This window comes from Pygoscelis adeliae, unplaced genomic scaffold, assembly GCF_000699105.1.
Source record: "Pygoscelis adeliae isolate BGI_AS28 unplaced genomic scaffold, ASM69910v1 Scaffold7, whole genome shotgun sequence".
NCBI lineage: Eukaryota > Metazoa > Chordata > Aves > Sphenisciformes > Spheniscidae > Pygoscelis > Pygoscelis adeliae.
This window is the reverse complement of record NW_008825268.1, coordinates 427,471-453,732: the sequence shown is the minus strand read 5'-3', so window position 1 is coordinate 453,732 and position 26,262 is coordinate 427,471. Positions and strand designations below refer to the sequence as shown.

At 41.8% G+C, this 26,262-nt stretch overlaps 1 protein-coding gene across 2 annotated transcripts in view; it reads left to right on the top strand.

Annotated features, from left to right (window-relative positions):
- UBE2F (ubiquitin-conjugating enzyme E2F (putative)) overlaps nt 1-25,627 on the top strand; it is an 87,366-nt gene extending 61,739 nt beyond the window's left edge. For both annotated transcript variants that reach the window (XM_009329637.1, XM_009329636.1), the window contains one exon: nt 24,229-25,627. In XM_009329637.1, coding sequence (XP_009327912.1) covers nt 24,229-24,279 — 51 coding nt within the window. In that variant the 3' untranslated portion in view covers nt 24,280-25,627. The remainder of the gene's footprint in view (nt 1-24,228) is intronic.
- Nucleotides 25,628-26,262: the final 635 nt, after the last annotated feature.

Here is a 26,262-nt window from a genome sequence, read left to right as displayed (position 1 = left end):
AGCGTCGCCTCTTTTTGCTGCCTCCAGGTAACTGACGATTGCGTCAAAAGATGATCGTTAATGCCATGCTTTTGTGGCCCTCTCTTTGCTTGACCCAGCCAGAGGAATGAGGGCTGTTGTCAGACTCAATGTAATTATTGCTGGAAACACCCAGTTGCTCCTGAATGTGGAGGGGTCAGCATGCTGCTTCCAACAGGCACTCCAGGTGCCGATTGTCCCGATCTGTACCTGCATTGTTGTATTTCCCAATTGTCTGCCTGGTTTTAAAGAACACGCAGCACAACAACCCTATGTAAAAGGGGTCTTGGTTTTGCCTTTTTTCCCCCTAGCTATCTTATGCTGCTGTCAGCAAAGGGAGTTTTAATTGTTTCCCTGCCTTTTCCGTGGCTAGATCAGTAGCAAAGCTTGTAGCTGTTGTTTTGATACTTTAATGAATTATTTTGCATAGGTTTTTGTGGGGGAGTTTGGTTCTGGCCCAGGTTTTAGAAAGCATGGGTTTTAACTATAGCTGCTGAATTTTAGCAGCTCCAGTTGTTACTGACTATATTTCTAGCCCATCTGTTTTCAGGTAGATTTATATGCCGTTATGATGTTGTTCATAGACATTGTGTTTTTACTCTAAGGGAGAGGGGTTGTACAACAAGAATATTAAGGGGAAAATTCAGGAGAGTTGGAATTTGTATATAACATACTGCAGTTAAACATGACTCTGGACAATTCATAATGTTCTTATGGCTGTCTTTAGTCTTTAATAGATAATCCTTACAGTCCTGCTCAAATCATGTCATTCTGGTTCCTCACCACAGTAATACTAGCACACTAGCAAAAATCCTCCAGAAGACACCAAGGACAGTATGCCCGTCTCGTTTCACCTGGGATGATGCTATATTTTCATGAACTGCACCCTGAGGTAAATCATGCAGTCAGTGCTGGCACCAGTGATATGTGAGGCCAGAAGCTATTCGGGAAGAGGAGCATTGGGGCAGACTTTTCCTTGTCTCACTTGCATGCTGCTGTGACAGCTATTGAATCTTTTTTCTTTTCTTTTTTTTTTACACAAGAAAATACATTACTGCTTGGCTTTTGCTATTTTTTTTTTTTTTTTACTCAAGACTTCTCTTGGTAATAAAGAAAATAAGGTTTTTATTTCAGGATTGTTTCTGTAGAGATGAATTTATAATGTTCATGGTGTTATGGTGTCTGAAGCTGCCTCTTAAGGTTTCCTCTTAGGATTTTAATTGCCCTACATAGCCTCAGTTCCTCAGGAAACTACGCTTAAAAAAAAAAAGTCTCTCCTCTCAATTGCTTGCAGTCTTTGGAGGTTGTTCTAATGAGTCTTCTGGGATGAACATTTTCCTTGAATTGCTTGAGGACTGTCTTCTTGTCTTTACAAGTGAGAACACTAATCTAATTCCATTAGAATTCCATTGATAATTAGGAACAGTTGCCGACTACATAATTCGCTGAAGAGCTTTTATAACCTTTCATAATTGTATGCAGTTTTTCGCGTCCTTAAATAGCAAACACTTTAGGATTTTTATAGAATAATCTTAATTTCTCAAACCATTCCTTGGGCAAGAACCAGCATCACCTGACAAAATGCCAGTGCCTGGGCCAGATTCTGGAGAGGACATTAATGTATCTTCTGAAAACAGGTAAGTCATTGAAAGAGAAAGTTGTCAGCAAGAGGTCTGCCTGTAAGTAGTGATCATAAGAAAGAAACAAATACAGGTAGGTCTGTAGATCTTTAGGCATCCCTTTGGAAATACAGTAAATTGAATTTCCCCCAAAATCGTCTCTCTGCATCAAAAACTGTTGTTGCCCAGCATAGCCTCTTTAGTTCTGGAGCCGCCAAGAGCCAGTAACAACTTGAAATTGTAAAATTTCTTTTTCACCAAGAGTGATTTCATCCTTGCTCGTTTATTTTGCTTGTGGGTTGGGTTTTTTTTACATCAGAAACTACTAAGTCTGGCTTGTGAAGCACATTCTCAAAGTGGAAAGAGGTTACTGTTCTGTCTCACCTCAGGTTCTATCAAACAGTATAAACCAATCTGCCACACAGACTGGGAGCCCTGTGCTTTCCTTTCCAAGCTACCCTGCAGGGTGCTAAATACAGAAGCTGGCAGATTTGGGATCTTTCATCTCTGCTGAAGTTTAGAGTAATTTTGTCCTCAGACCATAATGCCTTCAGACAGCTAAAAAGTCCCAGAGCTTGCTGCCTGTGTATCATTTCAGATTTGATCCTTCTAAAGACTCTTCCAAAATAATGTCATGGCCAACTGTACTTTTATCCTCCTGGCTTTTTATTTCTGTGCTTATACATAATAAGGGTGTAATTACATTTAGATTTAAGACTACCTTGAAAATCCATTCTTCTGTGTAGCTGAAGAAATGCATTTGAAACTAAATAGTATCTTCAAATTTGGACTCTTCTTGATCTCTTGTCATTGATCACTTTGAAGTTAGTTTTCTTCTGTTAATGTATCTCATATATCAGAAGATTAGTCTGTTTGAAATGTTATTTGATGCGTCTGAATGAAAAGCACGATATAAATGCTAGCATGTCTGCTTAGAGGATCCAACACACCCGCGACAAACAGTAACACAAAATAAAATTAAAACTTGAAAGTTTGGAAAAAAAATACTCATTATCTGTGTTTCTTCCTCAGGTCTTCTGGTTTAAAGTAATTCGTTTAACTGATCTTGCAGTAACTTCTCTGTTTCTCTGTCATACCTGCTCTTTTTTTGTTATTGTTTTTATATCAAAGGCATTTGAGTATACATTTGAGTACTTAGCTTGCTTAGCTCCTGCAGTGATTCTTCCTGTTCAGAAGAGATCAGGTCTTTTCCCTTGCCACTTCTCCAGAACCATCCCAAACTTCACAGGAACAGAAAGAGCAGCTGGCAGTGACTGCCAGCCAGCCCAGGCTCCTTTACAGACTGGCGTCCTCAATGCAGATCAACACCTTTGCTTGTTGAAACAACTGAGTAATGTGAACTAATGCCCTTCAGTTGAGATGCTAGCTAACGTCTGTGTTGGAAATGAATGAATCATCTGCAGGAGGATTCTAATAAATGACTTTCTTATTTTTTTCCTTACCTCCAAACTGCTTAGACTCTGCTTTTTTGGTTTTTATCTTTGGCTTTATGTAAAACTCAAGGACAGAGTGACTTAGTTCTTTGAGACTTAGGCTGTGGAGCCCAAGAGCAGAGGTACTGTGACAGTTGTAGGGAATGCATCATTTAGTGCATTAACTTTTCTTGCTTGAAGCATTTTGGTTGGTTCACCTCTTCATAAATGGAGGCTGAATGACCTGCAAGAACACTTCTTCCAGCTTTGAGTTAATTGGGTTTGTGTGGCTGGCAGCAAAAGCTTTCCTGTGGGTGTTCTTCACTGGGTTTTCTGCTTGCTAGATTTAAAAGTTAGCAGTTAAATATCTTGAAGTAAATCTGTCTGAGAATTAGAAATATTATCCACTGATGTATAGTGACTGTGGCAAATTTGTGTGCAAAACTGTTTGGATAGCACTCACCAAAATTCTTCAAGATTCTGTAAAAGACATTTAAATATAAAATATTTATACAATATAAAATATAAATAAAATTTCATGGTCCATGGATGCTGCATCTTGTCACTGTACATTTCAGAGGAGATATTATTTGTGGTAAAAAGCACTAGAAATAGCTATAAACAAGCATTTTATTTTCCAGATAATTATGAATTATGTGAAATAGCTATGTTCCTTTGGGTCGTGTTTCTTGAAGAAACTGAAAACAGTTGAAATGATTTTATTTTGCAAAGTAGTCAAAAGCATATGGGTAGCTCAAAAGTCAAATACCAGCTCTGTATTACCCAAGTTTATGTCCTGTTTCTATCTGAATGCTTGTTTCTTTATTGGATTGGGTCCGGGCAATGCAATCCAGAGGTTTTTACTGGCAAACTGTTTTTTCTAATGCCTTCCCCAAGGAATTTTTAAAAAACAATGCTTATTTAATTCATTAATGCATTATTTTTAGCCCAATTCTCTTTGTCAAACTCGTCACTCTTGCCAACAGTTTCCCATCACAGCCATATACTTTGTTACATTTGTCCAGTTTCCCAAATATGAAATTTTGTATGCAAACAGTGCTAATGATATTTGAAGAATTCTGATCATTACTGTTCTCATATTTTAAGCTCAGATGCCTGAAGTTTAGTGGTGGCTCAAGGCTACTGGAAAATTAGCCTTAGAACAGAGAAATTATTTCAAAAACATTTACTTGAAGTTTATTTCAGGTGGTCTTTAAAAAATTTATTTTATTATTAATGTGTGGAGCTGGTGCTAGAAGAGCAACCATGCATGAGGTCGGTTGTGCTAGATGCTCCTAAGTGATGAGGAGCAGTTTCTCAGCTGCACCCTGCCTGTTTAACTGCAGGGGGACATGGTGGGGAGACGTGATGGAGCGTGCAAAAGTGACTTGTGTTGTCACATTGGTAACACAGTACAGAGGGAGAACCTTTGCTATGTTTGTTTCTGAAGGTAGCGTTCTGGAGTCTGACTGGTTTTTCTTTGCACCACTTTCCTGAGGCTTCATGTCACGGGGAGCAGGGGAGATGCTTCTCTGAGTCAAAGCTTCCCCAGAGCTGGCAGTACTCTTCCCCCACTGCCAGCAACTGGGGGAGTTGCCACAGGGAAGCAGTAGATCTAACTAGACATCATGGCTCTTCTTTCTGTTTGATGTGGGAGGCTCTTCAGTCCCTTCTACCAGATTTTACTGAAGAGCCTTCTCACTAAATTATCTTTTACACTTCATTGTAATAAGCTTGACAGTTCTGTTGGGTGGAAATGCGTTTGATTAAAGCGGACATTTTTTGAGTTTGCAGCTTGGCTAAAGAGGCAGTCATGTTTCTTGGTAGCTCTCCTATTCTGTGTTGTGCTTGCTGCTTTTTCACTAAGTAGCGTTTCCTGCATACACGGTCCAAGTGAGGCCCACTAGGTGTTGTGGAAACATCTGGCTAGGTACTCATGTTTAGAAGAAAGCATGTACAATGTCCCTGTGTCCAATCTGGAAATCATCACTACAGCATGCATGTTTGCAAGTGGAGGGCTCTGTGAGTTCAGAGTCCACAACTATTGCCTCTTTTAGTATTGTGCAGGCTTTTTCCTACTTGTGGGACATAAATGGGGATTTAAAAGGTCAGCGTGGTTTTGTGATCCTCCCCCCAGCTTTACAAGCTTACCTATGCAGGTCAGAATACATTGGAGTCCATCTTTCAAGATGCTGGAACAGGTTGCCCAGAGAGGTGGTGGATGCCCCATCCCTGAAAACGTTCCAGGTCAGGTTGGACGGGGCTCTGAGCAACCTGATCTAGTTGAAGGTGTCCCTGCCCACAGCAGGGGGGTTGGACTAGATGACCTTTAGAGGTCCCTTCCAACCCAAACTATTCTATGATTCTATGCGTCTTTCGAGTCTTTCTCTTAGTTGAATGCCAGGCTCTGTCCTGTAGTCCCTCACTGAAAACATCCAACTGTTAGATGCTTTGAAGTTTTACTAAATTATTTTTAAGGGGTTAAAAAGTGGGCACATTCTTGTATCATTGTCAAAGTTTGTTCCCTAAATCCTGACCAATAACATAATGGTATAACAAACTGAAAGCTGAAAATGTTTTAATAATAAACCCCTGCTTTCATCTGTCAAGCCAACCAAATGGAGAATATAGACGATCAAAGTATTATTTGACAGCCTCTTCAGAATACTGGGAAAGCATCTTTATCAATTATTGGCAGGGCAGAAGGATCAGATTGGAGTTTGACACTTTGTGGTAGCTTGGAAAACACAAGTCATACTGTGCATCTAAATGTGCAAAGTGCTGGATGGCCTCAGTTTTTCCTTCAATTAAAAAAGAACCGAGAACATTCAGAGTTTTTCAGGATGGGTCTTTAGTTTTGCATTGGTCTTGTAGTAGCTGTTCTACAAAATACCATTAGCTAACTGTCCTTCCTCCGTTTCAGCATGGCACATGAAAATGTATTAACTATTCCTACAAGACCCAGGGGTGTAATGAAGTGCAAATACAGATTACCTGCCGTTCATTCCTGTCTCCTGTATGCAAGAACAAAGGCTGATCACAGTATGGAGAGGGATTGCAAGCTGTTAGTGACACGCTGGGTTAACAAACCTTAATGTAATCTTGCATAAATGAACGGAGATAAAAACAAAATGTAACTTTGCTGTTACTGGAAGGATGTAATATAATATCCAGCTCCAAGGTGATGTAGGAAGCCTAGTATTTTGCTAATTGTGCAGAGAGTTACGAGATCTGGCATGTCACGTTACCGGCCTGTTTACCTGCTGTGTGCTTGTCAGAAACCTCAAATTCATGACTGGCAGATCTGTGCTCCTTGCTTGAATTTCTGCCTTCATCCGATTTATTTTGTGATTTATTGAGACAGAGTAGCTTCCTGCTCTAAAACAACTCGAGGAGCGACAGATGCAGGCACACCTGTCATGCAGAAGCAATGCCAGAGAATTTTGGTATGAAATTGTCAAAAAATGGAGTCAAGCAACACCCTCTGTCTTGTGTAGAGTACCTGGTGGTGCTGGCTGTTTCTTGATTAAAGGCAGAGATTCCTTACTCACACTCTTCCGCATCCACAGCATGACCCTCTGCCGGCGCTTTTGGATATGGTGGCTGATGGCTCACTTGACACACTGTGAAGGGATAATGCCTGACAGCATCTTGCTTGTTGTGTTCTTAGCTACGAAACCAAGTTTACATACATGTCTGTCAAGGGAGGATAGCGCACTGAATATTTGTCAGAATAGTCTGAAATTTCATTTGATGACCTGTTGAACGTGGCATGAGAAAGTGGTAGATGAGCAATAAACAAATTTTTCTGGAATCTCTTTCGAGCACCATGCTGGTCCTGACTTAAATATTACCTTGCTTAGCCTTGCGTTCATTTTGGCAAAGTAAATGGAGAGAAGTGGGTTGGTTACAGCTGCCAAATGAAGCTTTGTCAGGGAGTGGGTCTTTCCTATGGATTCCAGCCCTGTGTTGGCAGACTTAGGAGGAAACTATCTGAAAACTTCAGTTTGTCATCATGTACTGACTACCTTGTCAGTGGTGTGAATACACAGTAAAAAAATCTATAAAGCCAGAATATTTTTTTTTTCTGGTGTCTAAAAAGAGCTTTATTCCAATAGTAAAACATTTACCATGTAACCTGCAAATTACCTTCCATGTAATGTATTTTATTACTCAGCAGAACCTACAAATAAGTTATTACTTTTGAGTCCATGGCCTTCTGTTGAGTGTATGGATTGACCATAGCTGCCATTCTTACACATACGCGGTCGTGTGGCCGGCCCTGTCCGTTGGAGTCAGCAGTTGTTAATGTTGACAGCAATTTCAGCAGATTATGTACTTGTTCTTAGCACTGGAAAAAAATCAGGCTTTCTATGAGTTTCGTAGGAACAATTCAACAGCCATGTCTATCCAGAGCCCTTTAATCAAGGATCCCACTGGATTTTCTCATCTGAGAATATCGTAAGGATGCTGGTTATTACATGACTTCTTCTCTGATTAGGTAGTACCCTCCACTATGTCAGCTTATGGTCAGGCACTCTAATTTTGCGCTTAGATTACAGATATTTATCCTGGAGGATTGAGCAATTGCTTTTACTGTGTTCTATTTGGCTGCGACAACAGAAGCAACTTCTAATGGTGCTGCTGGCCAGAAGAACCTGATGGGGTACATACTTACTAGCAGTGAAATCTATGGGGACAAGATACCTAACGATTGCTGTAGCTGTAGGTAGCTGGGTTTCTTCCATTACTGCAGTGAAGCACTAATCTAACACTGCTGGGGTATTAGCATATCACTCAACTAAAAATAAGTCCTTTATAACTTCCAAAGTACTTACAGTGCTTGTTGTAGAAAACAACAGCTGCTTTTGGTTCTTTAGTATCATTAAGCATATGAACCCATGAGCTGAAATCCCTCTTGAAAAATAAATAGGAGTTACATTTAATAGGAGGAAGAGGCAGTAAACCAGGTTTGGATGTATTTTGACTATTCTTTTTATTCGTATTGTCTGAAAATTCACAGATGTCTGTCTGCAAAGCTTAAATAGGTAGATAACCCTGAAAGATTTAACAGACAAACCAAAGGATCATTTTTGTTGTTAAGACTCTTATTTTCTTCATCAGGAATGAAAATTAATGTTTCACCACTGCAAATTTGTTTTTTTTCTCCACTGGCTGCAGACAAGCCAAGCTTTTCACCTTGTCTTGATTTTTCTTATGGTGGTTAGTAGTAATTGTAAGTGATTTCATCTTGATATCTTTAATAATAAACTGAAGAAATAGATTTAAAGAAAAATAGGGTTTTTTTTCTTTCAGTATCATGAAGCTGGTTAATGTCGGTTTACAGTAGAATTTGTAGATATGTTTGACACTTATTTTTGTGTGAATAGAATAGGACCCGATGTCTACAAATTTAGTTTGATCATCCAGCATTGCAATTTTGAACATGGTTTCTTGTAGATGAGACTTAGAGTTATACAAATGGCTGGAGCCCTGAAGCAGATGGAGACATGTTATCATGGTAAGAGGACATAGTTACCTCCTCCCACTGCCTAGGTAGCAAGGGGCCATAGATGCTCGGGCATTCTCAGTTCACTCTAAGTCACTGTTAAATTTGAGATCTAATGCCTAGATCTTGTTTAGGGCATTTCATCAGTGGAAACAAAGCACACCGATGGAGAGCGCATCGCGTTTTTGCTACTTTGCAGGTGGGAATGTAGTGATGTAGAGAGGAAAATTATTCACTCTGGGTAGGACAATAAAGCAGGTGGGGGTCTGGACATTCATTTGGATCCTCTTAGTCTTGGATTAATACCCTAGCATTTAAATTGCATTCTGTTTCTTATCTTTTCCTTAATTTTGACTTGCACGTGTCTCAGTCTTGCTGTAATATTCCTACACAGACAACCTTTCTGACTATTTTATCTCTGCTCTGGCAAGTTCAGTTTTGAAGGAGTAAAGACTGACCACTTTTCTCTGCTGTGCTGCCCTTCTTACTTGTAGGTGCCAAAGGTTCCCGTTATATAGAAAAGCTAAAATGCACAAAGGAAGAAGCAACCAATTTTGTAGTCTAAGCTTGACATTCTACTTTTTTTTCCTGCCTGCAAAATAAATCCCTTTTCTGGTTTTCAGAACTGAGATTGGACTGTGGTTTAAATCAGCGCTGCGCTGCCCTGACTGCAGTCACAGCTGAGACTCGTCGTAGTTTTCTTTCTTACCTCCTAGAAACTTCAACCCTACAATCAGCCCATGTTTGTGATAAACAGAGTAGGGAATGTTTGGCAAGGAAGTCAGTGCGAGTCTTAAGATTGAGTCTCTGACAGTAACTAACTCTCCTGAGTTGGTTCAGATAGCCATTCTCCATTGAGGAGCCCCCCTTTGGCACTGCGTAACACTGACAAAAAGAGGCTTCACCTGGGTTTTTGAAACCGTTCTCCTTGTGCTGCTGAGACGAGAGTTGCTCTTAATGGCTTAGCAGGGGATCCACACCATTCACTCATCCTTATGATGAGTGATTACTCGTCCATGATATAAATTACTATATTCTACAGGCAGTCCCAGCTATAATTCCTTGGCTGAAAGGAAATTCTCTCTTGTGTGTGATTAAAGTCAGTGGCCATCTTTTTAAAAATAAAAATAAAGGCTGCCGTCAGGAGGATAATTTCCTGAACAAGGCAGCACAGTACGGATATAGCTACTAAAATAGGTGGAAAGGAAAAGAAAGTTTTTGCCTTGATTATTAGAAGCAATCAATTTAACATAATTAGTGTAAATTGTTGTAAGTGGGGAGAGATACAGAACTGCAGGGCACTTCAGGTTTAAAGTAATTTTTTGATTAAACTTTCCTAGGCTGTAAAACTGTAATTGGGTAGGGGAAGGAGGGGGATCCATCCATATATTATAAGCTAAACAATCTGGTCTCGAACATATTGGAATATGAGATAATAGTAATTAGGTGTAGAACAAAAGAGTTTCTGTGGAGTTGAGAGTAAGGGAATTACTGAGTTGACAAGCCCGACACTTTCCTCCTCAGTTCTCAAGACTAAAAACTACACTTTTAACAACATGTTCTTATGTTTGGTGCATCACTCTGGTATGGATAGATGTGTCAACCTCAGTGCCACTATAGTTTTTGAAGGATTTCTGTTTTCTATCCTTTCGCTTCTCTGATAAAAGTTGGATATTGTTTTGGAGACTGTCAGTCTAATATTCTTGTAACAGCAGCAGAATAATTTGAAGAAATATGAAATGATGGATAATGATGAAATTGAATAAGGAGACACTGAAAAACTTTGCTAGCAGCTGGCAGGTTACATGAAAATAAGCTTGTGTTTTTAATGTAACTGCAAGTTAAAGGTCTTGATAGAAACATTTAATTGCTCTTTCTTGCTTATGCCCAGCGTAACCAAGTAAACAGTGATTCTGAATCACATTAGGAGGGCTGTTTGTTCTGTAACAGTAGGTTTTCCAGCACTTCATCCTTGAGACATTTTCAGAAGGTATTTCACAGAATCATGAAGTCGCTGAGGTTGGCAGGGGCCTCTGGAGATCGTCTAGTCCAGCCCCTGTGCTCATGGTAGAGTCAGCTGGAGCAGGTTGCCCAGGACCGTGTCCAGTCACATTTTGAGTATCTCCAAGGATGGAGACTCCACAACCTCTCTGGGCAACCTGTTCACGTGTTCCACCACCCTTACAGTAAAAAAAACTTTCTATTGTTTAAATTTCCTGTATTTCAATTTGTTCCCATTGCCTTTCACCCTATCACTGTGCACCACTGAGAAGAGTCCGGCTGTGTCTTCTTTGCACCCTCCCATCAGGTATTTATATCCATTGAGGTCCTCCCAAGCCTTCTCTTCTCCAGGCTGAACAGAAGAGAGTTCGGTCGCTCGGTCTCTCCTCATATGACAGACGCTCCAATTCATTAATCATCTTTGCGACCCTTTGCTAGGCTCACTCTCACTCCAGTAAGTCCCTCTCTCTCTAGTCCTGGGGAGCCTGGAACTGGGCACAGCACTCCAGATGTGTCTCATCAGGCCTGAGTGGAGTAAAAGGATCACCTCCCTTGACTGGCTGCCAGTGCTTTTCATAGTACAGCCCAGGATGCTAGTGGTGGTCTTTGGTGGTTCATGGTCAGCTTGGTGACCACCAGAATCCCAAGGTCTTTCTCTGCAAAGCTGCTTGCTGCCCACCAGCCCCCAGCATGTACTGGGGAATGGCATTATTCACATGCAAGACTTTGCATTTCCCCTTGTTGAACTTCATGAGGTTCCTCTCTGTCCAATTCTCCAGCCCATTGAGGTCCTTCTGAACGGCAGCACACCTATCTGGTGTGTCAGCCACTCCTCCCAGTTTTATATCATCAGCAAAACTCTGCCTCTTGATCCAGGTCATTAATGAAGATGTTAAACAGTATTGGCCTCGATATCAACCTCCTTGAGTTGATAACCTTGCAGTATGACTTTGTGCCACTGATCACAACTGCCCGAGCCCAGCAGTTCAGCTGGTTTAGTCCACCTCACTGTCCGTTCATGTAGTCCATACTTGATCAGTTTGCCTTGGAGCTTCACTGAAGTCTTTTTTTGTAAAGGAATAAGGCTTATGCAGTGATGCCATCCATCTGTCCTCTTCCCTCATCCCAGCCTCCCCTTCAATCCCCGTAGCTTTTGAACACACACACACCCACCCCAATTTCCATCAAATTTGACAGAGCAGCAGTCTCTTTACATCCAGTTCCCATAACTGTCACAAAAATTGCCAGTAGCAGCAGCAAAGAGAGGATGGTCTGTGAGTGAGCAACCAGGAAAGTCTCCCATGCAAGCTCAGCCAGGACCCACTCCAGGTGGCTTGTTGTCAGGCCCACGTGGGCACGTGCAGCTCGGAGCAGACCATGTACTTTGCCTTTCTCCCAGCTAGTGGCAAGGAGACCTGGGTGCAACCCAAGAGGGCTGCAGGAGGGTGAGGGAACTGGAGTTCTTGCTGGGAGAGAGGAGGTTGTAAAGAGTATCCAGGAAAAGCTGTATTGGGGCGGGGGGTGGGGGGCAGAGCAGTAATGATAGTCTGCAAATCTATAGGCAGTCATATTTTGCTATCTTTGCTTGCTGAATGTGTCTTTCAAAGCTCTTTCTTGATTTTGCTAGATACTCCCTAGCTGTATGGGTAAAAATGTGTGGGTTGCAATTAGGCTTTTGCACATTAAGTGAGGCTTTATTCTGGTAAAGAGAACTACCCACAAGCTATTCAAAAGCCACGGGGAGTCCCGTTACTTCACACTGATCACGAGATCTGTATATTTTTACTTGCATTTGTCTTTTTTTTCCTCTTCTGTATTTAGCCACATTTGAAGTAATTAGTAATCAGGCTACTGTATACAATAATTTTTAGGGAATTTTTGCTCAACTCTCATTTTTTCATTTTCAGTAATGCTGGCTCTTACTCCACAATAGAAGGATATATGCTATTAAGATTGCTTCAGTAGTAATTGAGGTCAAGGCTTTGAAGCTACTGCTTCTTCATCTTGCATTATTAATTCTCAAGGTTTAGAGAAAGAGTGGCCTTATAAAACCCATTGTAAAATTGTATAAACATACTAGCTGCTCTGCTTGCATGCATTCTGCTATCCTTTTCAAAATGTCTGAACATCTCATTGGATTATCTCTTACAATTTTTAGTTGTTTTCAGTTCACCTGTAAACTGGATTTCTCCTTCTCCAATTTCACTCTTCCCTATGATCTTGGAATTATTCTGATGTGAAGTTTGTGAGGTCACAGTCTTTCTTGGCAAGAAATTATAGTGAAAAAGAAAGTTCCCAAGAGTTTGCTGTGGGATCCAGGGCTATGGCAGAAAAGAGTCTGAGCCGATACAGCTACTTCTATACCCATAGAAACAGTAAGAAGGTATTGTTTTTAAAGCTTAGTAGCATAAGAAATGTTTTGCCAAATGTGCTGATTGCTACACTACTTCAGGAATCCCTTCGTCTTTGCTGGGTTTCCTGATGCTTCATCTCCAGTTGCGGTATGTCAGGAGAGTTCAGGACAGCTCTCCAGACAGTTCTTTCTATGGGATGATCCAATTAATCTTTGCAAAAGAAATGCATAAAAACATAGGTAAGCTGTAACTTGACTTCTTTACTATCTTTCTCTCTTCTTAACTTTTGTTTCTTCTTGGTGACTGTTTATTTTACCAGAGATCTCAGCTGGTTGTCCCAGAGCTTGTAACGCTGATACATCATACTCAAAAGTATGAGTAATTGCTTTGCAGGGTCATTACAAATGGTCTCTCTAAGACTTGCAGCATTCCGGACTGGAGTGCCAACCTCACCTTTCTTTTCAGTGCTACCTTTTGTACTGTAAACACGCAGCACATTTCTCCACCCAGGACAGTCATCTCCATTCCTTTGACCCATTCTGTGTGCATTTTCTCCCACTGCTCCTCCAGAGAGACTCAGAAAGAGCTACCAGGATAGATCTGGGCCTCCAGGAATTCCTCAGGCTTTTGATTTGTGATGTTGGTCCAAGAATTTAGGATGCAAATTAATATGTTTTCATCTTCAACTTGTTCAGTGCTGGACTTTGTCAACAGCTCGGTTGCTGTAGTTGGCTCTTAGCTCAAGGAAGGGTAGGCAACAGAAAGGCTGTTTAGCACTTGTCAAGACAGGGATATAGTTAGAGCTGACAAGGGGAGGCATGCCCAGATCTTGCTCTCATTATGTTTGCTTCAGGCTGGCTTTGTCAGTCCCTCATTTTTTAGATTGTTTGCATTGTAGAATATTTGAGTCAATGCATTGCTTAAATTAGCATAGTCTCATCCTTGCTGTGCTGTTTTACTTACTCATGTTGAGTTTCTTGTGGACTGGGATCTGCCTTTATCCATTGTCTAGTATGAGGTTTCCCACTTAACCTCATTCCCTTGTTTAAATTGATAGCCCTGCACCAGCCCTTGATATCCTGAAGTCTCTCTTCCTAATAGGAAGTAGCTGGTTCTGAACATTTTCTTCAAGAACATTGCTTTTTATTTCTAACAGTAACAAACTGTGATGTGATGAAACTGTGAGGGTGTTTTTAACCTTCTTCAAGTAAAATGAGAAACTCACATTTATTCCTGGATACTGAATCAAGTATCTATTTCCTGATTTCTTCTAAAAGGGGTTACAAAACATTGAAGAACTAATTAAATGCACCCACAAAGTGTATCTGAGGGATTGAAGTATACATTCACCTTTGGACAGACAAACCTGTCATCTCTGTGTAAGCAAACTTTTTTTCCCTTATTTGTAATGAATCCCACAGTACTAGTAACTGATCCAGAACTTGCAGCCTTGCTTTCCTGATGTACGCTGCCACTGCTCAGACGTCAGCTGCTCCACACACTGATTCGATTTCATGCTGATGATGAGGATGTGCGTGTATCGCAGTGACACCTGAAGATGTCAGCAGGGCAATAGCTGACAGTCAGTGTGTGCATCATTGCCTTTGCCCTCCCTAGCCCTCCAGATCTCTGGATTTGGAAGGCTAGGGAAGAAATCAGAGCTGGAGCCCCAGCATCTTCATTGTCCTGAAATTCTCTTCAAGCTGTTTGTTTCAGACCACGGGTCTCCAGCCGGTACGAGTGCCTGTGGACGACATGTTTATGGTTTATAAGTCGGTAAGCGGCAGAAGGAGCTTCTTGAGGGAAGAATTTGATCTATTGCATTAGAGGCTAACCTTAGCTTTTCAAGCTTTTACCACACTGGAAAAGAATTTAGCCCTAAAAGGATTTCAAACTTGATGTGGTTTTTTTGGAAGCTGTTTAATTTTTGTTGTGGGGTTTTTATTACTCTTTGATTACAGCTTAACTGTCTTATTAAGAACAACAGTACCATCCCAGTCCAAAAACATCTTTTCATAAGAATTGTCCCTGTGAGTCATTGCATTTATTTATCTCTGTATTTATTGCAGTAAATCCTTCACTTCCTCTGCACACCCAGCCACCCTGTTTGGTGTTTGTTGTTCTCACTGAAATTGTGGCAGCCACAGTAGAATACATGTTTGTTTTTGTGCAATATTCCTGCATTTAGAGAACTGCACTGGGGTTTTTCTTGGATTGTGTCCCCATTTTACGTTCCATGTCCGTGCTACAGCCTTTGAAGCCTTTTCCCAGTGAGCGTAAAGTACATTAAACAGCATGTGCAAATGAGCAACAGCACAGCTGCTAATTGTGCTAACAGATGTAAATAGGAAAAACATTACTTTTCTAATGCTAAAAGTATTTATAGAAACCATTATCCATCTTTCATAACACTTTGATTATGGATGGAGCCTCTTTCAGGTTCAGCAAAGTTGATTAAGCTTTTGCAGATGGTTTGACTTGCTGAGGTAATGATAGAAATGTGGAAGACATGCAGATGTTTTAAAGTTTTTGTTTTACGTGCTTTAGGCAAATAAGTGGCTTAAAAGGAAAGCTTTTGCTTTACATTCTTTAGAAAAATGCATGGCTTTAAAATAGAAACATACAACAGGGTTGTTGAATGCAAACAAGGAGTCTGACCTCTTTGAGCTGAGTTCCCCATGTGCCTCGCCTGCCTGGTCAGGTTTGTTTGAACATCTTTTGACTTGAGTAGAGTATGACTTGCAAAAACTCTCTCACCAGACCCAGGCAGCTCCCATTTCCTCTGCGCTTGTAAATTATCCATTAAGATCTCAGATCCCAAGGACATATCCTCTCTTGGGAATGAGTGGTGTCCTTATGGGTGGAAGTGCGTTTGCAGCACACAGGAGGTTAACATCAGCGTAATTGGGACGATTCAGGTAATTTTCTTGAAGGGCTCTCTCTAGAACCCTTTCCAACAACTGTATCGACAAGACGGCCAGTGTGCCTGGTGCCAGCCTCAGGCTGACCCCGGTAGCGTTGGAGGAGTGGGGAGACAAGCGCTTGACATCAGGCACTGAGTGACTGAGCAATCTCCGTGCTCCCTGGTTTAACTCCCAGGAGGTTTTCTTTGTTTTCAGCAACATGGGCGAAATCATAAATGGTAATAAGCAAATCAGTCACAGTCAGGGCAAATCCCGAGTCATTTGGCACTGTGGCCATATGACCAGAGGACTTGCAAGAGTCTCCACCATCTGCCTCCAGCCAAGCTGTTCCGTAAGCCAAAGGGCATATTTGGCAAGAGTGTCAGGACCCGCATCGCATTTGATTCAGGGAACAATTTTCTTTCGGAAGCTGCTTTGCCCTCTTCTGCTGGCTCGGTTCCCTTGCCTTTGCAAAAATGGGATTTAGATGTAGTTATCCCTGGCTACCCCAGCAGCTTTCACACCCTGCCTCCTAATCCATAGCCCTTTCCTCTTCCAATAACTTCAGAGAGTGCTTTTTTCCCCCTTATCTTTGCTTCCGTGGCAAACAACAGAAAGTTTGTGGAAGTATGAGGGAAATGGTTCCTACTTAAGATCTGAGAATCTCAAATAAATGGATGTGCTGCTTTGTGTTCAGCGTGCTAATGCTTTGCTCTATCTTTGCAATGCATCTTTGACTTCTCCCCAGAGCAGTGTCCTGGCAGGCAGGTCACTAATTCTCACATCAATTCTGTAACCTACCTATATATACTGATATTTTTCAAAAAAAAAAAAAGGTCCAAAACTTAGTATTGCTCTTCTTCCCCACAATGCTGCTTTTTTCCAAATAGTCAGCCCTGAAACAGCAGTGGCATTTTTTGGGGTTGTGGTTTGTGGGTTTTGGTGTCCCCCCGTCCCATCCCCCCACAGTAAAAATGCCACCATTTTTTCCCCTTAGGACTTAGCTACCAAAGAGATCTACTAAAGCATTTTCTCATCATTTTGCAAAATCAGAATTGCTTGATGTCTAGAAACGGTGTTTAAAATCTGAAGTAGAGAACATGGGCCGTGAAAATCAATGCAGTTTCGACTGCACCTGCTAGGCACGGGAGCCTGTGGGAGATACCTATGCATAGGTTTTTCACCCACCACTCTTCTCTTTCTTCATAGAACTAAAATTTAATTACAGAGCTTGGAAAATTCTTCAGATGGGGTAGAGGCTGAGCTATGTAAAACAATGACAGGGTAATGGTAGCAAGGCAGGCACATGAATTGGAAAATCACCTCATACTTGAGGTTTTTCTATTACTCAGAGGTTTCATTCAGCTCCTTCTTAAATGGGAGTGGGTGTGTGGGGGTTGATGGGCGTGAATACTCATTATTTCCTGCAAGATGGAAAAGAAAGAAAAAGTCACTTTAAATATAATTCATAGGGCTAATGAGTAAATCTACCTGGTTATTATATCCTCCTCCTAAAGCTTTGGCTGGAGCTGAGTAAGGCCATGTTCCTGGTGCTCAGAAGAACCCTCTACTAAACTGCACTTTAAGTAAAACAGCAAGTAAGGTCCTGACAGAAATTGTTTGAAATTTAACCTTGGTGATAAACTTTGGAGTAAAATAGTGTTCTCTTAAAATAGTGCTTTTTTATTATTTCATTGTTTTCTTTAACACAACGGAGGGAAGGGCAGGAGCAATTGAATATTTTTGTGATCTTTTTTTCTTTCCATTTGAATTTTACAGAATTGTAAATCTAAACAATGTGAAGGAGGATCAGAGTTTGTCACAGTATCTGTGTTCTTGTAGTCACAATTGAGGGACAGATGCAGTACACGGTGCATTTTCCTGCAGGGACTGGCCAGTATGGCCTTCAACCTTGTGGACACAGCCCCCAAAAAGGGGGAAACAGTCTCTGGTCTCTAACGTACTTGAGGGCAGAAACTGAGGTCAATATTGTGAGTAGGAAGAAGAAAATTTCTGCCAAATACTTCAGTGTGTGAAGTGGTACCAGTAGTGGGTATGTTAAGGATAATGAGCTAAATCTGCTTTGGTTTGGGGTTTTTTTATTGTGTAATTCCTATGCATACATCTTTTATAAAATAAAAAAAAAATTCCCGAGACAGTTTCTATTAAAACTTTTCCAAACTTCTCTGGTAGCTGTCACAGAGAAGTATTGTGTTTGCTTTGGATAACCGAGCAGATCTTCTTTCATTTTCAAGTTAAAAGCTTAATAATAGACAAGCCCTTAATCAGTACAACTCAGTGTGGTATAAAATGTTGAAAAAATAGTGTCTCTTCTCTTCGAGGTGCCAAATCAGGTCAAACCCCAGTTTTCGAAAAGGTACCTTGTTCTTGAGTGCGTGCTTCAATATGCTTTTACAGATTGTAGACTGTGCTTCTCTTCTGGGGTTTTGGGGTGGCTGTTTTCCTTTTGTTTCCATAATTGTCTGTATATCCTCTCCCAAGTGTTCCTCAAAGATTTATTGTTTACGTCTTCAGTGTAAAATATCTTGTAGTAACAACTTTCTATAGTCTGCCATATTTTTTTAATCTCATTTCAATGTGGCATGTTTTTAAGTCTCAACTGATGAGCTGCTCGTCTTAAGTGAATTGTTTTAATATTATGTCAGTCAGTATTTTTTTATCTAAAGCTAATTAGATAAGGATTTGCTTTTTAATATTTTCTTAATGCAAATCATTGCACATATCATTCTGGTAAGAACATACAGTACAAATGAAAATAATGAATCAGTTAAGTTGTTTGAAAATGATGCCTTTGGCCAGAGTTCTTGCTAAGATACATATATATACACATATATATTTATCTGCTTTAAGGTTATTTGTTAAACTTCTTTGTATAAACAAAACTTCTTTAAGTACAAAAATACATCCCATTGAACTTCTCCTGGGTGTATGTTTTAACTTTATGGTCTGTGCCGTAACCCAGTTTTCAGCTAATGATATTGTGAAATATGTCATGGCTTATATTCCATATTCTTCATCTGCTGATGGATTTTGAATTTCCTTTCGATTGATTGTCCCCATATGATTTTCATCAAATGAAGCGGTGATTTGGCCACCATTACTCATGCAGCAAATACTTCCCACAGGGCTACTCGCCTATCGCTCTTCTCTCCCTCTCACCTCCCCGCAGCTCAGGGCAAAGCTGCTTTGGGTCTGCTCCAAAATTGTATAAACTCTCCCGTTTTATGTGGTTTCTTCTCATACATGGATTTGAGAGAGCTGGACTTCCACCAGGGTCTTGCTTATCCAGGGCGAGGACTGGGATACAGGGACCTGGAGGTGGGGCAGGGGGGACACGCTGCAGCCGGTGCCTGGGAGCTATAGAGGTGGCATGTGGAGCAGGGCAGTGAGGCCCTCTGTCCCTGTGGAGCTGCATCCAGGCTCATCTGTACCTCTTAGCATCCAGCTGGAGCTGGGAGAGGACCTGCTGTGCTCTTTTGGAGTGTGCTTAGAGTTATGATGTTTTGTTTTGGTTACCTTTTTATTAGTTTCCTATTCCCAGTTGATCATCATATACCTTTTTCTTCTTTTAAAAGGTATGGAGAAGGCATTTGTTGAATTGTATAATCTGATCCTTGTACTGTCCATCCCATTACTGTGCTGTGTGATGGGATGGCCATTGTGCTAAGGGGATACTGGCATTGTCTGAGCTTCAATTTCCCATACTTCCTACAAGGCCAGTGCCTAATTTAGGTCCCGGAATCACGTCAGTCCGTTTTGCACAGCGGAGGTCTATCTCTCAGCTTAGCACCGGGCACAGACCTCTCCAGTCGTGTCTGCGTGTCGTTCCACCCTAGACAAGGCAAGGCGGCAGATACCGTTCCCGGATAGAAACCCAAGCCTTGTTCCTCCCTACCACCCAGCACATCTCCAGAGAACCCAAGGGCAGTTTTATCCACCTCTTACTCCATCTATCTTCTATCTTGAAATCTGTGAAGGTAATACTGTACAGTGAGGTTGGTGAGTGATGGTAGTTTAGAATTAGATTTCCCCTTTGAACAGTTCTTCCAGGTAGTATTTCCAGCGCTCACTGATGGCCTATCAGGGCTTAATGGCTGGCTGAGTTGTTTCTGACATTTCATGTGCTATAGCACCAGTGCTTCTGTAGTAAAATGTCACAGTTAACAGTCAGCCCTCTCCCCCTTCGTCAGTCTTTGGCCTGACAACTCTGGTGACATGGGAAGCTACTTCAGCGTAGAGGCAGGCAGCTGTGCCTCTGGCCAAGCTAGCAGTAGGGTGTGATCCAGGTCCAGAGGGATGTGGCAGGAGCCCCACCGGCCAAAGCAATCACCACCATCAGCTAGAGGAGTGTTCTGGCAGGCGCATAAATGGCCATTGACATGAGCTGCTTTGATGGTGGGGATTTCCAGCAGCAAACCTTTGACTCTTCTCCCTCTCAGCGTCAAGACCATAGGATGTGGTATGCTTTTTCTCATCAGTGTCTGTCTTGGCATCAAAAGATAGTTGGGTCTCAGGGCACTAATGCAGACTTGGGGCTGGGTCCAGTTCCTTGGAGTCTCCCACAGAAAGAATCAGAGAAAGAAGCTCCATTCAAGTAGGTAGACTTTGTTTTTTTAATAAGAAAGAGAGGCATTTTGCACAACCTGCCTTCTAGCCCATCTTTCTAGTAGTCCTATGCTTAGCATCTGTCCTTGAAGGAAAGTTAAGAGAGGGTGAAACGCACTGCTTTGTGTCGCAGAGAGTACCAGGGCAGGTACGTACTGCATGGCAATGGGGGCTTGCACACACAGCATCCACGTGCCAGGTGAACAACGCGTCTCCAGCTCCACTCCCTGTGAAACGAGTCCCTCTTCTTTCCCTTAGCTTTCCTGGCAGGATTTTGTATGTGCCTCTTTATAATGCAGAATATGTGCTGCTCTGATTATTTTTTTTACTTCTGATTATTCAGTACTGCACATAAACAGATGTGCACATAGAAAAGTGCCCCCTGTTAATCAGGAACTGTTAAGCCATATGGCATGTGAGGATGGAATATAACAGCTATGGGATGAGAACCTCCTGTTCAGCAACCAGGTTCACATGCAGCGAGTACCGTGTTAATATATTCTTGCCAACACTGTCAGTTCCGTCATCTGGCAAGTCAGCCTAAGTGACAGCGCAGATTTCTGGAGCGTTCCTTCTCTGCTGAGGTCCTGCTTCTGTTAAGTGAGTGCCGAGAGCTTGTCTTCCCATTTAAAAACTTCGTAAAGGTATGGGTGAAAAAGCGGAGGATGCTCTGAGCTGCCTGTACTGCACTGCTCTTAGATATTGTAGACACAGTGAAGATGCAGTTGGCCCTATTGCATGTCCAGTGGTATTTCTTTGCCCAATTTCTTTGTGACCTGTCTCTTGGAGAATCACAAGAGTAAGGAAGTCCAAGAGGCTTCATGTGTCAGGTGCAGTGTTGTGACTGACGTGCTCTAATGTTGTGAGTGCCCAAGAACAGGCTGACAGCAAGCGTTGCTGCTGAGAACGACCACCATAACCAGTAAATGAGAGGTTTCCAGCGTCGTTTGCCATTATGAGTAATTGTTCTAGTTTACATCAATGTATCAAAGCTGAAAACAAATTCAAAAGGTCACTTTTCTTTTGTTTGTGTGATATTTTAACAGACTCAAGGTACCTAGAGATTCTTCTTGCCTGAGGCAGCCTGAGATCTGGGAAACGCTCTAATAGATGTGTTGTTTATAAGTAGTTACTTCGAAAACACTTTAACATGATACTCCGCTATCATAACTGTTGTCACAGGATTGAAGTTGCCCAGTATCTGAAATCTTATTTAAAATGAAGACAGCATTAGCTCTGTAGCATTAGTTTCTTAGCACACTTAACGTACGGTTGTACGAGCATGGAAACGGGTGTGCTTGCAGCAGAGTTAAAAGTCACTACACAGAATATTGCCTTTAGCAGCTGCCGTATAGTACCAAAATAGCTGCTTCTTTCTCCTAAGAAGTGCAGGCAGCCTGTCTTTAAGGAGGAAGGGAATTTCTGCAGCCCTAAAGAGTTGGTTTCTTTTAGCAGTCAGTCCTTGCAGGGTTCCTCTCTGCACCTAGGCTCCTACTGCCCGATGCCAAGGTGTCAAGCGTCTTACAGTGATTTCCTGTAATGGATGCTTGTAATTTATGCTCTCTGCTTTTGTTTCTTCCAAAGCACAGATCTGTACCTCTCTTGAGAAGAGCCGCTAGCAGTGGGTGTGTTTTCCCTAAAGTGCATTTATACTTTTGTTTCCACGCCTATGGTACTTTTGGCCTTAAACCGTGTTTCAGACTTCTTTGAGATTCAGAGCACTTGGCATATAGTTCATGGGCATCTCTGTGATGCACTTTATCAATTAGAAAGCGAAATCACAGACAACGTTGCTGATGGAGTGTAGTTCTTTGATCCTTTGATTTGGGACTTTAACCATGAGATAACCTTTATCCTTTTGCTGACAGAAAAACTCACCGGCAGAAAACCAAGCCATTGTAAAGGGAGCTGCTCAGGAAGTGTTTGAAGCGTGGTGTTGGGGCCAAGGAAATACCGATGCATTCCAAGGCTAGCTGTAGCAAAAAGGCTGTATTACTGCTTTATTCTGGTGTGATGTGATGTCTAGCAAAAGTTTCAGTGGCAGTGTATAGCCAAACGCTGATCAAGACATGGGGGGAAAATCCAAATTTTTTTAAAAAAGGGGGACACACAGCTTATGTGGTCAAGCTAGAAGCAGGCAAAGTTAGCTTGGGGAGGGGACATTTTAGCTTTGCAATTTCTGTTTCTGTTTTAAGTATCTTTACCATATATTTCAAATTTCAGAATGGGTTACTGCATGCCCCTGCAAGGTTAGACAGCTTTCTCCCTGTTTTTAAAACAAGCTTCACAGTTAGAAACAACTACTCACTACTTTTCAGACCTTCTTAGCAGTACCAGTACAAAGTCATGGTGCACATTGTGGTGCTCAGCTTTTATCTACTGTTATCAAAAAAGTAAAAAAGACCCAATATTAAAGTCCTTAACAATGAACGGCCATTATTTACATGGGGCATTAAATTCATGAACTGCTGCTCTGTCTGTAAACATTTTATTTAGCTCTTTGCTGAGTGGACTGTACCAGAACACTCAGTGTGCGTTCAAAGGGCATCATTTTATGTATCTGCAATCCTGGAGCTGCTCTCTCCTCTTTGTTTAAAGCAGGAGCGTGCCTTGCTGTGATACCTCAGGTCATGGCAGCGAGACTTTGTGCCCTTCCCGGTAAAAGCAGAGCCTTGACTTGGTGGGCAGAGGATTTCAGTGCTTCCGTGGCCCCTGTTTTTCAGGCAGCTCCACCGCACCGGGACACTGCGTTCAAAACTTCTTCATCCGTTGTGTGTGTTGGTTTTTTATATTCTAGCCAGCACATAAAACTGGGAGCTGGAAATCAAGCAAGAAGCACTTTGCTGTGAACCCCCCACTTGAATCTGGAGCACAGGCCACTTGGTGTGTTTGTGTTGAACATATTTAAGCGCGTGAGGCAAGGTTCAGACTCAGAATAACATTACAGGAATGTAGCATCTGTCTGACATCCCGGCTTGGACAAGTATTGAATGAGGAAAGTATGTCAGAATTTCTCTCGCTCAGCATCCCTGTGCTTTATAAAGATAAACTACCAGAAGTGTGTGCTTTTCCATAGATACAGAGGTTATATAATAGCCCCGTAGGTTTTCTGTGGAGGGCTACAGGTGTAAGCGTGTTCCCTCTGAACCACTTTAACAAACGAGTGACTTGAATGATGAATTTTTAATTCTCTAGGCTATAAGAACTAACAAAAAAAAAAAAAAAGCAGTGATTGATTATGTGCTTAATTATGTGCTAGCTGCAATATTGTACGGTTACCAGGGGGAGGCCAGAATGAGTATTTGGGACAGAGCTGCCTTAGGGCACGCAGCTTTTGTAACAGTTCCTGCCGTAGCCTTGCCTCTTTTATCCGGTAAGGACAGCTCCCCTTCCTTCTCTAAAACCATGGCCAGATTTTTGCTATGCCAGTAGCTGGGACCCGGCCTCCTGGCACCGGTGACCTGTCAGACACAGTCTGTTTGTACCTACGTTGATAGCTGGTGATGGCAAACTCTTTGTTCAGTTCAGTCCCCAGAGGAGATCCCCGGTGGAGCACAGACGTCTGCTTGCAAGGACTTGAGCAGTCGCCTCAATTCTCATACTCCGCGTCAGAAACGTGTACTGGGTCTCGGGGAGAGCGGCGGGCCTTTCACTTGATGGAAGTTTGACCCTGCCGGTGCTTATGTGGGAATCCACCACCGCTGTAGTCCTCCGTGAGTCCCTCTCTGACATCATTGGGGTAATTCTGACTGTGCTTTCCTCTAGGAGGACTTTCGGAATAAAGTTGAAGATTACATTAAGCGCTATGCGAGATGATGAAGGGAGATGGATGGCAGGACCATGGCTTCCACACTAGAGGTGTCCTTAACTTCAACAACAACAAAACCAGCCCGGATTGTACTAGTCCTGTGTCCATGTTGTACTGAAGAAGAAAACTAACTTCATAACTTGTCCATGTTAAAAGGAGAGTTCAGCATAAATACAGCAAGAAATTGTGTATGTTGGTTGAAAAAGTTGTTTGCTTACTTTTAAAAATGTTTACTCTTCTGAACTGTACTGTATATCCTGTTGATGAGATATGCTTGAGAAGTTAAAAGAAATCACTATTGAAATTGTAATTACACTTTTTTTTAACTCTTGCCTAGTTTGGAGGGGGAAAGGAAAAAAAAAAAACCAAACAGAAAAGGTGGTGTGTTTTTGGAACACTTTAAGTTGGCAATAAAATGGTCTCCTGTGAACCAAATCACAATACTGTTGCCTTTGATGAGCAGAAACAATACAAGCTTTTTCCAAGAGTCATTCAACTAAGGCTTAGAGCTTGCCAGAATGCAAGCGCTAAATGAAATTCTACGTCTGATTTGAAATTCTTGATGATACTTAATGTAAGTACATTTTTGTCACACATTTGGAATTTTTACATTGTTATTTTCAGCTCCTGTTTGGGCTACAGTATTTTTTTGTTTCTATTCATTGTGTGAAGTAGTAAAAAGAAATATAGGCTAATCCATAACTTAAGTAAATGTGTAGTATTAGTAAAATTATATATATATTATATATATTATATATTTCTGTGAAAATTTAATGAAGGGGAGATTTTTTTAAGAAATCTGCCTTTGGCTTTTGATCTGGACGTGGTGAGGGAGCATCAGATGCTGTTTGATCTGATGAACGTAAATTCAAGCACCGTTACCTGGAGAACACCTAATTGTGTTCTGCAAACTTCCGCACTGAAAGTGAATGACTAATAATGCAGCTGAGAATAATAACGCACTGCACTCTCTTTTAAACACTTGTGTGCGCCTGGCTTTTTTTGGTAATTTGAAAGGATATGATGCTATAATTGCCTTTTCTGTAAGTAGCTGTATATCAAGCACATAGTATGTACAAGCAGAGATCCTTCAGAAGAGAGTAGCACGTACCTCAGGAATCACTTCAGAGTGAAGGCCGTGAGGAGTCTGCTGCCTGTTGTGTGCCAGAGCTCCCCGCTGCTCACCCGCTGACCCAGGCGATGCCCGGGGCTGCCGAGCTGGGGGGCATTGGCATAGCCTCGGAGACTGAAACGCGTTTTGCTCCTGGGATCGCGCAGAGGAGGAGGTGCAATGGAACCGTCAAGCTTTTATAAATAGATGAACCATAGAAATAAATGTTCGTGTGGTTTCATACGGAGCAAGTGTGTGTGTGACGCTTGGACATTGACTGTTGGTTTTTTATCCCCCCGAATGATTATGCTTCATTCTTTCCTCTGCAGACACTGAAGGAAACCAAAACTGTCTCCATCGTTAGCGTGGCAGAGCTGGGATGCAGCTTTTCAGCATGGTGCAGCCTTGCTTGTTAAGTTTTCCCTGTGCCTTTTCCCTTACAGCTTCACAGGCTCCTGTATGCATTGCTGGAGGCCTAGGAAAGCAGGGAAGTGAAATGCAGAGAGAGATTGGCGTGCAGGAGGAGAGCCTTATCGTGAGCTTCATCTTCGGATAATATTGCCACTGCGTCTATTTAAAATGAAACATGGATCAGCATGTTATTTTAAGCAGCAACTGTGGTGAGAGATCTTTGCTGCCAAAATAGTAATGTCAGGAAAGGTATGGAATAAAGCACTCGCAAAAATAGAAAGGTTGGAAAATATGTCCAGTTTTTGCATATTGAATCAGAAGGATTCTGTTATTTTCAAGCTGAAAACGCTGAACCAGTTTGCTTTAACGAAGCTGAGCGTTCCTTGCTGTAGCGGCACCCTGGTGCCGTTATCACCTTCCATCCTTCAGCCAAAGGGGTAAAAGTCGCTGTTTCTTGGGCTGTCACCCA